The following is a 14,044-nucleotide window of genomic DNA, read 5'->3' as shown; positions in this document are numbered from 1 at the left end:
TGGAGGAGGAGATGTTTCCCGTGACACTTTGCAGGCCAGAGGGCATCACAAAGCTTTTAAAACCGGAATTGCCCAACTTGCTCCAGTTTAGCATTCTTTTAATAGAGCCATGTTTTTTTGGAGCACATTTATAAGTAACTGCTGATCCTACACCAAACGAAAACAGTGTGGACAGCAAAACACCTTGTGGGTCTGTTCACACATCTCCAGGAAACATGTTAAAGTCCTCTCTGTACGGGGAAAACAAAAACGACACGTCCAAAGAGTAAAAACAGAACTCGGAACATCCGAGTCGCGGTAAACGCAACAGTTAGGGACCGTTAGTCCCACAAAAAGGAAACGTGGAATTCCTCCTTTAGACAAGAACTGAAAGAGCAGAAGTTTCTGCAGGACACACTGGTTTGGATGACAGTCACAACAACGAAGGGGTCAGTGGAACAAAATGAGCATAAAATGATAAGTGGGATTTAAATGAATTTATTAAAGCATATAAAAACAGACATGCTGGAAGGACAAAATGAAGGGAAACAGACAAGAACAATCATGTTTACATATGGGAGTGTGTGAAGGCATTTTACACAGAGCCTGTGGAATCGTTCAAACATCTGCAGTCAGACATTCGCATCGCGCTGCACGCAAATGGTGTCTTGTGTCTGGCGCTCAGCTTCACCAGTGTGGGATAATAAGGAGTCAAAGCCCCTCGTGTTGGTCCCCTTTCGTTGAACAAACACATTCAAATAAGAGCCAACAAAGCAATTAATGTTTCTTGTTTCAACAAAGCAGTGCGAATGTCCAGTGGAATCTCGGTTTTACATATTTACACTTAAATGGGTTAAATACTGCTTTGATCGAGCTCAACATCAGTCCTGTGAGGGCAACACGATATACTCTATAATGAACATGTTAAAAGTGTGTTAGTGACTCATTCTGGAAGAGCTAATTCAGTCATGTACATTAACACCTTCCTAAACGTTGAAGTGTAACAGCTCTGCAAGTGCACCTATTGTGAAATGCAAGAAGAAAAAGCAAACAACTGATTTATTGTCCCCTGACCATTCACACAGCGCACACACACCGGGAAAAGAGGCGAGCTGCTAGACCCCACTTCCAGGGTAACGTGACATCTACAGTTACCTGCAGGAAAAGAGCTCTCAGCCAAACAGCACCCGCCCCTCAGGCCGCAGCGCAAAAACTGGGGAATATCGGCCTGACATGCTGGTGTACAGCAGATTTAGTGGAAGGAGGTCAAACGTGTGTGTAGAAGTGGTCGCCCTCAGATTCTGATCTACTGTTGAGTGTTGTGTGTTTCCTTGGTGAAATACACGTCAGCGCCTGTGAGAAGTGACCCACAAGTTCTATTTCTGGAACGCTGACTTTTTTTTTTTCCACAGCTGATGGACATGTGGGACCACGGTGTCATTCAGAGGATCAAAAATCAAAACGCTGATATCGTCAATGTCATTTCATTTATGAACCAAATGAAAGAGTAAGGTTTGTGAGAACCTCCTCATTCTCACATAGTGAGAGAACATTAAAGTTTAGTTTTTAAAATGATTAGAAATGGTTTTTTAAAAAAAAAAAAAAAACACAAACTGCTGCTGGATGCAGCAGACTTGAAGGAATGACTCCTGGGAATGACAGACATGTGACCAATTGAAGTTCTGCTCCAGCAGGAGTGCAGAAGAAACACTGAGCAGCCCATCAGGAGAAACACCTTAGCAAGGGCTGCTGGATAGATTCGAGTGTATTGAGGCGTGTATGTGTATCTGCGTGTCTGTGTGCAAGAGATGCGCGCGCAAAAAAAAAAAAAAAAAAAAAAAAACCTACACATACACACACAACCAAAAGAACAAGTACAACTCGCAACAGAAAACATACAGTAACTCACTCCAGCACACAATCATTTACTGTAACATTTAAAATGCATCAGAGCCACTGAAAAATAAATATTTGCCTTGGAAGTTTATACAGTGGTCCGTACGAGGGCACAGGAGAGGGGTGCGATGGGGCGGTGGTCCTCCTTTCTCCACAAAGCCCCCCAATCTCAAAGCGATGTCTGCCTTTTAGTGGTGGTCCAGAACATTCTCCATCCTATAGACTACAGTGGTGGAGCTGTCCTCGTGGGACTCTGTGGGCGACACCTTTTTCCACAGAGCCTCTTTGAGAGCTAGCTCTTGCTGAAGGCTCTCGTAATCCATCGGCCCAAAGGAGTACTGCTGTTTCAAGCAACACGGACACAACATTAGCATTTCCTTCTGTCGTCAGCTCTCTCAGATGTGTTCATCTTCAGCTGGATGAGGACCAGCTGTGTGTGCAATGCTAAAGGCTTTCAGCAAGGGCTTCCAAGTGTTTGTTGAAAATCTCCAGCTGAAAGCCAACCGGTACAACGCCTAGGTTCGCATGCACGCACGCACAAACTGGGACCCAATCACACAGCCCTCTAACACAGTCAGTTGTGGTGGTCTGACCACACACAGCGAGAGCCCTTCATTTGCCCTCTATTTTAATCATCTATGTTGTACACAAACAATACACCACATTCCTCAGCCACTGCAACATCAGAATAAACTCATATTCAGTTAAAACAACAACCATCAGAGGTGTTTCTCCTGACACACACCTGGCTCGTATCCCTGAACCTTTCAGCATCTTACTTAAGACAGACTGTTGCCTCATACCCAACACACCTCTCCAGAGAAGTGTGACCAGGGCTGGGACAGGGAGGGTCACACGGGGAAGGGGTGGGGAAACGGAGTTGCACTCACCCGCTGGTCGCCGCCCTCTCTACGGGGGTCCAGCTTCTTCGCAAAGTGCCTCAGGTTGTCGTAGTTATGGAAGTTGAAGAGGGACACGAGATCCTGAGAGGCAGCACAGAGTGCAGTCAGACGGTAACAAAGTCTCAAACACACTCCTTCTCCGGCTCCTCCCTACCTGCCCCTCCCTTTATTATAACTCCTATCAGTGCCTGTGACCTGCCGTTGTAAGAACACAGTCAGTATAGAGGAGCCTAAAGAGCTCCTCACTGCAGCACTGCTCTGCAGCTAAGGGGACCGTGGAGGTGTTTACTGGGTTACCAACACAGTCACAGCATAGATCCAGATGTTTGTCATAGATCCTAAAGGCAATGCTGTTCTATTATTGTTCGCTAATTGAGTACATAAGTGTTTGCTGGGAAGAAAAAAAAAAGTTTTTAGAAAATACATCAGTGCGATACACCACAGCACTGCATACAAACATGTATGTGACCAAACAAGGGTGCACGTAATGTGTGTGGCGATGCCTACCGTACAAAACTGGATGCCCCGCACACTGTTGCCCAGCTTGTCCAGTGGAGGAGACCAACACATGACGCCCATGACATTAGGCACCACCAGCAAGATGCCTCCGGACACACCCGACTTGGCTGGCAGCCCCACCTGTAGCAGTGGAGGCAGATTACCCACGATACCTCAGTGAAACAGAGGCACCATGGAGAGGGAGGTGCCTGACCAATACCAGCAGTGGCCACAAGATGGGACTCACGTGGAAGGCGAACTGGCCAGAGAAGTCGTACATGCCGCACGAGTGCATGAGACTCAGCGTGTTGCGCACGGCCTCGGGGCTGAGCACACGTTCCCCTGTGATGGGGCAGAATCCACCATTGGCCAGGGTGGCGGCCATGACGCTGGCACTCTCACATGTCACCTCGATTGAGCATAGCTGCCAAAGAGGGGCAACACTGATTTAGATCGAACATTAGATGCAACCAGATAAAGTAAAAGTGTTTGGGGGGGGGGGGGGGGGGGAATACAGGGGATCTGATGACCAGGTTGGACAAAGATACTGTCAGATAATGTGTCCGTCTTCCTACAAAATACTACAATCATCATGTACTGTATGGTCAGTGACCACATACCTCACTGTACCTTTATACACAGTACTGCGTTAATGCATCAGTAACACAGATAGCCTCAGCGCCAATTATCATGCCAAAAAATGTTTTCTTCACCGGTCATTTAAGAGGAGACATTACCATTACAGAAAAAATTAAATTACATGAAAATGAAAATTTCAAAGGCAGTCACACTGATGATCACAGTCTCACATGTTGCCACTTTCAGCTGTGTTCTACTACTTTCAGCTGAACCTGAGATTTGTCTGCTTCCTGCTAAAGTGAACCCACTTTTTTGACTGCTTATCAAATAAGAAAATCGTGAGGCAAAGAGGACCCACTGCACACTGAGATTTACCCACCTTGAATTGACAGTACTGAATAAGCTTAGATTGCACACACTTGACACCATCTCCCCTGTGTGACTCACCTGACACACCTCATCACATATTTCATAATCATCATTTCCTTATGGTCATCAAGCATGCGTTCACATTCCTAAGGACCTGTCCATTAAGACAGAAATTTACACACACTCTTCATTTTAAAGATCTGACATTTCTCAAGGCTACAAAAAGTTTCCCTGGCTCTAGTCACATGAGCAGTGCCTGAACCACTCCCACACCCTACAGCTATGTGCTCAAGCTGACACCCCCTTAGCTGCTCACCTGGAAGTAGAAGTCCAGGATGGACGTCATGTCAGTACCCTCAGGGAAACACTAGAGGAAAGTAGAGAGAGATGAAATGAGCTTCCTGCTGAACACAGGAGACATAGAGGCCTAATGACAGGGCTCACACCAATCTTTCAGGCTTAAAACCACAACAAAACACAGCTACCAGAACAACAAAATGAGCAAAGGGTTGATTTTACACAAACAGGGAACAGCGACATACAAAATTATTAGAGGACAAAGACCAGAAACTCTTGACTTCTGCTGCAAGATTTTCCAGCAGCACTGTATACACCTTTCAGAAAGGGACATTTTGGGATACAGGATGGTCACAAATTAATATGACATAGAGACCAGAGGGGCAGGAAGGGAAATTATGACAACCTTTTCTGGAGTCAATATCAATGCATTATTTCTAATGCGAGTTAATAATATTAGTATTACTACTATTGTGTTACTTTCTCCACATTTAAAATGAATAATATACTACTGCAATACAAACAGAAGCAGTATAGGTATTATAATTTTGAAAAAGAAAGATCATCATCAATGAGATCTCAGCAGCCCAAACCTTCTTCTCCTTCAGGTAGTATCCGATGGCAAAGTTGCGGTCTCCGGACTCTCGCTCCGACTGGAATCTGTGTTAAAGATACACGGCTCATGAGGTTCTGAGGTTGCACTTCTCCAACACATCCAGTCCCCCAGCAACTAGCTCTCAGTGTGATCACCATCTTTAGCGGTATGACCCAACTGACCACCTTGCATATCCTGAGTAACTGCTTGAATTTTTAGTCGTTTAAGGAACACTTTTCACCAGTGTTACTTATAATATACTTATATTATACTATAAACATACTTATAATAGTATGTTTGTACCCTGTTTATACAGCAGGGTAATTTTTAAATACTTTGTAAATGCTTTGTTCAAGGGTACTACAACAGAAGTGGCATTTCAACAAAAGTCTTAATTTCAAGATGATGGCTACAATCAATATGCTCCCTGCTACACCCCTGTTTGAATGAATCTGAACAATTCTTATTGCTGACATCAGAAGGTAACATTTTGCACCAATAAGACTGGAAACTGCTTATAGGAATTTTTCCAAACTAAACCACAATGACACCAAAGAATTAAACTGATCAACTGATGTTCAGCTGTGACTACAGACATTACTAAGAAACACGAGGATCTGCAGTCAACAACACAAACACTGTGTCATAATGAGACCAGCCCATGAAAAACCACTACGGGGAATTTTCAAAGGGCTCAAAGTCCTTTACTCACGTAGCATTACTGAAGCCCACATACTCATTTCCTGCCATCTTGTTCAGGAAGTTCATGACCTGCAAAGAATGTGAAACTGCTAGTGAAAAGATTTCACCAGAGATATTGATTCTGTACATCGGCTTTAGTTTCTCAAGTTGCTCAAAATGGGGAAGAAAACAATTTTATAATTTATTATTTAAATTTACTCACATAATCAAACTTCTCTGCATTACTGGCTCCTTGCTGAATAAAGAATGAAATTAATGTTAACATAAGTTATTTAAAATTTCAAAAAGTACAAAATCACAGCATACATAAGAAAAATGCCAAAAAATCCTTTAAAAAAAGACACAATAAAACAATATCTTATTATTCAGCAAAAATTTCCTGTAAATTTACAGTCACCAAATAGGTATTAAAAACAAACAATACAAATTCATAAATTCATACATGGATATTAGAGGTACAGTAGGGGCTATAGTAAACTAGTGTAAATCAAAGGTGCCAACTCCAACACTATGATAAGTGTCAAAGAGGCCTATAAAGAGAAGTCAGTCATTTACTGTACTGAACAAACAGCTAATGACGCAGTAAGTCGTTGAGCCATTGTAAGCAAAGGGATCTACTGTGCACTAATATTCTGACATTTTACAGCATTAAGGAAGCATGTAATGGTGTAAACAAGATTATAAAGGAGTGAAAATTTAGAAAGCTGTACATCCTATGCATTTCACCTGAGGGGCTGCTGCCTTCAACCTGTGCACCTGTGCATGTTAAGCCCAGGCAAGAGCCTCAACCAGAGTGAAGGAAAGCCATGAGGAGGCAGCTAAAACCACAGGGATTAAGGCCAACGTATTTAATCTGGGTGACTCGATGCTTCAGCCCCCATTAGCATGTAGCACAGTGACAACCTGGGATAGAGTTGTGGCATTGACGGTTGGGGGGGGGGTTACTGTAATTACACACGTCACCCAGAGGAGAGTGAGAGTAACAGAGAAGATTAATTATTAACTGATGTTTAGCTGACATCTTTGCCCAAGGGGACTTACAGTGCTTGGTAGTTTACTCTAAAGACTTCCTCCAATCTTTCACCCTCTCACACAGCAGGGCAATGTAACTCTCATTCAATCACTCACACATACACAAACTGGCCGATTTAGAGATACCAGTTTACCTTAAATATCTCTTGGAACTGTGGAAGGAAACCCTCGCAAACACAGGGAGAACATGCAAACTACACACAGACTGAGCTAGACTCAAACCCACAACCCAAAAGCTGTGAGATACCAGTGCTGCCTGCTGCACCATGAAGACCAATGACAAATTCCCATTTCATTCATACATTGACTTATGTCTAAATTTTGTTTACATGTATGATCAGATGATGTGAGAAACAAAAAGCTGTTGCTCTTTTAGATAGCATAAACATCATCAGCTGCAATAAGTTGATTTACAAATTAATGGGAGCAGAACTGCAGGAGCTCAACCCCTGTGTTCCTGAGACCCAAATGCAGCAAAACTGTCAAGAGTCCAAAAGACAAAGGACTCAATGTTGGGCCTGAGATATTGAATTGTGGTACGGATTGCATGACCTCACAGCTCCCGTACCCTCCAATACAACTACCAGCTATCTATACCCTTGAACATGGAGAAGTAAATCTTTTTTTTGGGAGGTGGGGGTGGTGGTGGTCAATGGTGGGTGAGCTGCTAGTAGTTCAGATAGGAAACGTCTGGCCTGCTCTCTGCATGGCTACGGTTCAAGTACCTGCTTGTTATCTTTTTAGACCTCTGTTAACTGATAGCGGACTGTTGCTTCCTTGTTTCAGAAAGATAAGAAGCCCCCTCCTCAAAGTAAAGAATGCAAAACAGAAACTGTACACTTGGCATAAAGGTAACAAAGTCAAACAGAAACACTCTTAAGTCTGTCATGGTCATGGAGGAACAGAGATTAGCAATGACTACTAAAGTTCTTCTGTATTACAGAAAATTGGGTTTCAACTTTTCAAAGATACATTTCCCTGCGTATTTAACTGCATTTTCTTCAGTTTTGTAAAATCTATTGCACACCAAAAGCGATCTGCAAGTATGTGGGGTGCTGACAGATGGCAGTAAACAACACCCAAACTGAAAAGGTGCCTGCAACCACCTTAATTCAATTCACTTCCATGGTGTTTATAGTTTCTTTAGCGTTCCTGAGTGTTGGTGATCAATGACAAGATGAATGCTGCACATGTTTACGGGATAAATCCATCAACAACTGGTATTCAGTAGGACTTTGTTGAGATGATGCATTACTTAATTTTAAATTAGTTATAATTGGAATTTTGTTAGAAGTTCATAAAATGCAAATAAAGAAGTCTTACAGCGTTTTGCTATTACAGCTTTTTTTTACGGAACCCAACTGCCTGGGGCTTATCAAACTAAGTTTGTTAATTAAAGCAGAGTATCTACTTAAATAGCTAAATCGGGAGATTTTTCACAATTTGTTAGAGATGGAAGTGCTGTGAGGATATTTAAACTAAACACAAAAATTTAAAATACAAGCACTACTGTGAAGTTTAGTATGAAACATGACATCATGAGATATGTTAAGGTGCCTTTGGACCTGACTCATATCTACCAAACCATTGTGCAACATACATGTATCTTGAGGCTTTGGTCTTCACTGAAGCCCCTACAACGTGCACCAAAAGTAAATTCACACTTATTCATGACATGCGTCTAAATTGGTACCTTTAAAACATTAATATGAAACGCAATATTTATAAATCACATAAACTGTATTTGAGACTTAAAAATCCAAAAGGCCTTCTTATATTTACCTTAATGAGGGAGGTGCACACAATAGCTCCTGCATTTACCATAGGGTTATGGGGCTTGTCTGTAGAGAAACATACACAGTGCTGCATCTTAGAGACACATAGACTATGACATAAAAATTACACTATTGCAACACTGGGTTAGAAAAACTGATGGAGGAGACCTTACTTTACAGGCGTAAACTAGACAGTTTACCCATCTTTCTACCACAAGTGAACTGTTTTGTTTCAAGAGGCCCATTATTCCCCACAGTGATCTGCTAATCTAAGTATGGTGTTATCTGTGATCCATAACGCAGGCTAGTTTACTAGGGTGTAGAATAACAAATTGTTCCTTTTCCTCTTCAATTTACAAGATGTGAATGAATGAGGTTTGACAGATGCTGACAAAAGTCTGTGGTTCCTCACCATCCTCGTTGAGGAAGAGCTTATTGAAGCGCAGACCGCTGGGCTCCTTTCCAATGAAGCGGTGAACGTACTCAGTGCCGTGATCGTGCACAGCAACGGCGTACTTTAACGGCTTCACGCACGACTGCAGGCAGAAGGGCACCTTGGTGTCACCCACTGTGTGTCTGCAGGTAGGAAAGACAAAATTGAGTTCAAAGCACAGCATGCAGAAACTTAGACTACTGACACACTGACATAGGTCACATGGCCATGAACTGTCAAAGATACAATGACCTCCAAATAGTCATGCGCTGCTTAACGACGTTTCGGGCAACAACTGACTGCATGTACGATGGTGGTCCCCTGAGATTATAACAGAGCTGAAAAATTCTTATCAACTAGCGATGCTGTAACATTGTAGAGCAACATGTTACTTGTCGGTGGTGCTGGTGTAAACAAACCTACTGCACTGCCAGTCGTATAAAAGTATAGCACATACAATTATGTACAGTACATAATACTGGATAATAAACACGTGTTACTGGTTTATGCATTTACTATATGTCTTATCGTTATTTTAGAGTGTACTCTATTTATAAAAAAAGAAAACTGTAAAACAGTATGCTGTGTTACGCTGGCAGAAGCATCATAAATCCCATGTTTATCGCATCTCTTGCTAGGAGCAATAGGCTATACCATATACCCTAGGTGTGTAATACAAACCTACATGGTATAGCCTACAAGTACACTGTGTGATATTTGCAGTGATTTCTCAGAACGGGTCCCAGTCATTAAGCAACGCATGTCTGTACTGTCAACTTTATTAGCAAATGAAAAACAGTAAAACCAAGTGCAGAACATCAAGTTGGCTTCTACAGAGAAGGAACTAAAACACCCCAGAAGCAAACTGCACAGATTTTCCTGGTGAAGTTGTCAAGACAGACAAAGCTCACTCACTGAAAGAATAAACTCTGTTAAAGAGAATAGATACACAGACAGTAATAGATACACAGACAGTAAGACAGACAGACAGAACAAGAGAGGAAGAGTGTTAAACTGAAGAAATAAGGAGAGACTACAAAAGTAGGAGGGAACACAAATGCCTTTGCTCTGGAAAACATGTGCAGATACAGCAAAGTTCTTATCTTATTATGTTTCAAAACGCCAGTGAAAAGACGACCCTGCTGATGAGGGGCTTTAAACATCTGTAAACACGAATATTAACATTATCTTATCACCTCTTCAGTGTCAACACAATCAAATAGCATAGTGGAACACACCTCTGAACACAGTACTGCCTTTGTCACAATTTTACCCTTGGACTTGTAGATACAAAATAAACAAAGGTCACTGACAGCAGCGTGTTTTCATCAGAAACCTTCGGAAAACAGAGACAAGCTCTTAAATCAAATTTTAAACGAACAGTGAAAGTCAGGCAAGTCGTTCAGGACACGCATCATGTACAGAGAAACCCTCCCCTTACCGTTTCTAAATTAATACACTCTTTTTAGTAGCTGGAGGGGTAAGCTGGCTGCCTCAAAGGGATTCAGAAGCAGAGAATGACAGTGTTGCAATATTGCCCATTCTGTTTGTTGAGCCACCTGCCTTTGGTCGGCTAATCTGGGAGAAAACATTTTCCGGCTCAGACCAACTCGATATAGATCATAAGCAGGATGTCATGGCTTTGTAAGGATAACTTAATCCCAAAGCACGTCGAGTGAAGAGCATGATAGCAGACAAACCATTTCACTCAACAGATCGCGGTTTGTGTTTCAAAGATTAAAAAACAGCCCACCTCTGTCCGTCCACAGTGCAGAGTGCCACCCCCCACAGATCAGGACTGAACTTGGCCAGCTGAGGAATGTAGTCGGCTACCTGAAGACCACAGAGTGGATAGTGAACACATATATTCTCACACACACACACACACACACACACACACACACACACACAAAAACAGAAAGATCAAAACGTAAAATCCCCCCTCCACCCACCTGCCCCCCAGACAGCTTCTTTGCACTCTCATACAGCTCGTCGACGTGTGAGGCAAAAGACTGGAAATCTGGGATGACAAACTTCTTTCGGAACGCCTGCGTCAGCAGCACAATATTGCTCTGCACACACCTGGTATTGGGTGGGGTAGGACAGATGAGAGGAGGCAGCTGTATGGGTGTCAGGAAACAGTCTTAGAACAGGTCAGAGTTCTGCACTTGTCAATATGGAAGAAAAAAAAAACTACACACTAATTGCAGTATTACAGCAGAATAACCTGTTAAGTGTTGCTAGTGGGAAATCTGTAGCTTTGCTACTATCTACATTATCATCATCTCCACAGCATTTGAACATTTCATCAATATGCAAAGGACTGAAAAAAAGAACTACATAAATTCAATGACGGAAATAGAGGGTGGCACAGTGAGTAGCACTGCTGTCTCACAGCGCCTGGGTGGTGAGAGAGGATGTAGATTCAAGTTCAAGTCTATTGTCATAGGTACAAGTTTCATGTACAAGTATCATGAAATTCTTCCTGAATGCTTCTCCACAGACTATGGACAAAGACAGAGACAATAGAAATACTGCATAAACAAAACAATGACAATGACAGTGAGTAGTGCAACAGCAACAGCAATAAATAATGGTAACAGTAATAGCAATAAATACCAGTTGACAGCCAGAGAACTCAGAATGAGAGAATGAGAATGCTTAAAGTGGCAGTGTAATTTACCAATGTGCTTGGGAGGAGCAGTCCAACTCTAGTTACTAAAGGTGGCACATTGGTGAGTGTTGTATACTCTTACAGCAGTGGGGTAAAAGCGGTTCCTGTACCTAGCAGTGCGGGTTCGAATAGGCCTCAGCCATTTGCAGATGGCAGAGAAGAGAAAAGTGCCCGTGCGGGGTGACCGTAATCTTTCACGATGCGCATCCTCTTTCTGAGGCAGCGTGTGGCGTAGGTGTCCTCGACCGCCGGTAGCCGCGTGCCCGTGATTCCCTGAGCCGTTTTGACCACCCTCTGTAGGGCTTTCTTGTCCTGTATGGAGCAGCTGCCACCCCAGGATGCAATACGCCCCGTGAGGACGGACTCCGCAGCACACCTGTAGAAAGTGGTGAGAACTGTAGTGGTCATCTGGGCTTTCTTCAGATGCCTGAGGAAGTGGAGATGTTGATGGGCCTTTTCGATGGTTGATGCTGCGTGCTCAGTCCATGTGAGTCTGACAGTGAAGGTGACCCTCTCTTCCTTGTCCCCTCCTACGTAGATGGGTGCATGAACTGTATCCTGTTTCTTGAAGTCAATCACCAGCTCCTTAGTTTTACTGACATTGAGAGACAGGTTGTTGTCCTGGCACCACTCTCCCAGGAGCCTCACCTCCACTCTGTAGGCCGTCTCATTGTTGTTGGTGATCAGACCCACAACGGTGGTATCGTCAGCGAACTTTACGATGGTGTTGAAGCTGTGACTGGCCACACAGTCATTGTGAACAGGGAGTATAGCACCGGGCTCAGAACGCTTCCCTGTGGAGTGCCAATGTCGAGGGTCAGTGGGGAGGAGGTATTACTGCCAATCCGCACACGTTGGGGTCTGCTGGTGAGGAAATCCAGGATCTAATTGCACAATGCAGCACTCGGTCCCAGCCCTGGTAGTTTCTGGATCAGCTTGGTTGGGATGACAGTGTTAAATGCTGAGCTATAGTCCACAAATAGCCTTGCATAGCAGTTATTATCCAGGTAAGACAGAATAGTGTGAAGTGTGTGTGATATTGCATCTTCAGTGGATCTGTTGTGGCAGTAGGCAAACTGCAACGGGTCCAAAGTGTCTGGGATGGTGTCCTTAATGTGTCCCAGCACCAGCCTCTCAAAGCATTTCATTGCAATGGGGGTCAGGGCCACTGGGCGATAGTCATTAAGGCAGCTCACTTTGTTTTTCTTAGGAATGGGGGTAATGGTGGTGTTTTCGAAACAGGTGGGTACAGTTGAGCTTTTCAAGGAGGTGTTAAATATGTCCGTGAACAAAGCAGTCAGGTGTTCGCCGCATGTTTTTAAAACTCGCCCTGAAATTCCGTCCGGACCAGCAGCTTTGCGCATGTTGACACGGCTAAAGGTTTTTCTCACTTGTGCTACAGAGACGGTGAGACTGGCGTTATCATGCAGCGCTGTGGGGATCCTCACCGGGGGGCATTTGTTCTCGAACTCGAAGGGCCATAAAACGCGTTCAATTCGTCAAGGAGAGACAGAGCGGCACCCGTCAACGTCCGCGTCCGTTAATGTTTGGATTCCCTGCCACAGCCTACGTGCATCTCGAGTCCAGTTAAACTCCGATTCCACCTTCCTGCTGTATTCCCGTTTCGCGTTGGCGATGGCTTTGCGAAGCTCGTACTTGCTCTTCTTGTACGTGTCCATGTCTCTGGACTGAAACACGCAAGTTTGCACGCGGCTCTTATTTCAGATTTTGGCAGTTATCCACGGTTTTTGGTTGGGAAATGAGAGGACTGTTTTATGTGGTATGCAGACATTTACACAGTACCTGATGAAGTCTGTGACCACTGTGGCATACTCGTCCAGATTAGAGGATGAGTTTCTGAACATGTTCCAGTCCACGGAGTCAAAGCAGTCCTGAAGCCTTTCCTCCGCTTCTGGTGTCCAGCGCTGTACAGTGTGCGTCACAGGTTCCTCTCGCTTCAGTTTCTGCTTGTAGACCGGGAGCAGTAGAATCGAGGCGTGATCTGATTGCCCGAGGTGCGGACGCAGCAGGGAGCGGTACGCACCTTTGTGTGAAGTGTAGCAGTGGTCGAGGGTGTTTGTGTCTCTGGTGGGGCAGGAGATGTGCTGATGGTACTTTGGGTACACATTCCTAAAATCGGCTTGGTTAAAGGCCCCAGAGATAATGAACAGTCCATCTGGGTGCTTGTTCTCGTACTTAGTGACGACGTGGTACAGTTCGTTCAGAGCGCTGTGTGTGTCCCCTTGGGGTGGGATGTAAACTGCGGCCACGAGTACAGCCGAGAACTCCCTGGGCAGGTAGAACGGTCAGCAT

At 43.9% G+C, this 14,044-nt stretch overlaps 1 protein-coding gene across 5 annotated transcripts in view; it reads right to left on the bottom strand.

Moving 5' to 3' along the window:
- LOC108929377 (glutaminase kidney isoform, mitochondrial-like) overlaps positions 1-14,044 on the bottom strand; it is a 30,968-nt gene that overhangs the window by 3,300 nt on the left and 13,624 nt on the right. For 2 of the 5 annotated variants that reach the window (XM_018743861.2, XM_018743871.2), the window contains exons 4-14: positions 11,010-11,139; positions 10,811-10,890; positions 9,037-9,200; positions 8,632-8,690; positions 6,020-6,052; positions 5,828-5,886; positions 5,114-5,180; positions 4,540-4,590; positions 3,523-3,699; positions 3,285-3,416; positions 2,766-2,858 (exon numbers count right to left, since the gene is read on the bottom strand). In XM_018743861.2, coding sequence (XP_018599377.1) covers positions 2,766-2,858; positions 3,285-3,416; positions 3,523-3,699; positions 4,540-4,590; positions 5,114-5,180; positions 5,828-5,886; positions 6,020-6,052; positions 8,632-8,690; positions 9,037-9,200; positions 10,811-10,890; positions 11,010-11,139 — 1,045 coding nt within the window. Of the gene's footprint in view, positions 1-1,575; positions 2,217-2,765; positions 2,859-3,284; positions 3,417-3,522; positions 3,700-4,539; positions 4,591-5,113; positions 5,181-5,827; positions 5,887-6,019; positions 6,053-8,449; positions 8,470-8,631; positions 8,691-9,036; positions 9,201-10,810; positions 10,891-11,009; positions 11,140-14,044 lie in introns of those variants that run through there. The other 3 variants (XM_018743879.2, XM_018743888.2, XM_029256685.1) reach the window with 3 other exon arrangements.

Source organism: Scleropages formosus, chromosome 12, assembly GCF_900964775.1.
Source record: "Scleropages formosus chromosome 12, fSclFor1.1, whole genome shotgun sequence".
In the NCBI taxonomy this organism is placed as follows: domain Eukaryota; kingdom Metazoa; phylum Chordata; class Actinopteri; order Osteoglossiformes; family Osteoglossidae; genus Scleropages; species Scleropages formosus.
The sequence above is the reverse complement of the archived record's forward strand: the minus strand, read 5'-3'. Positions and strand labels throughout refer to the sequence as shown.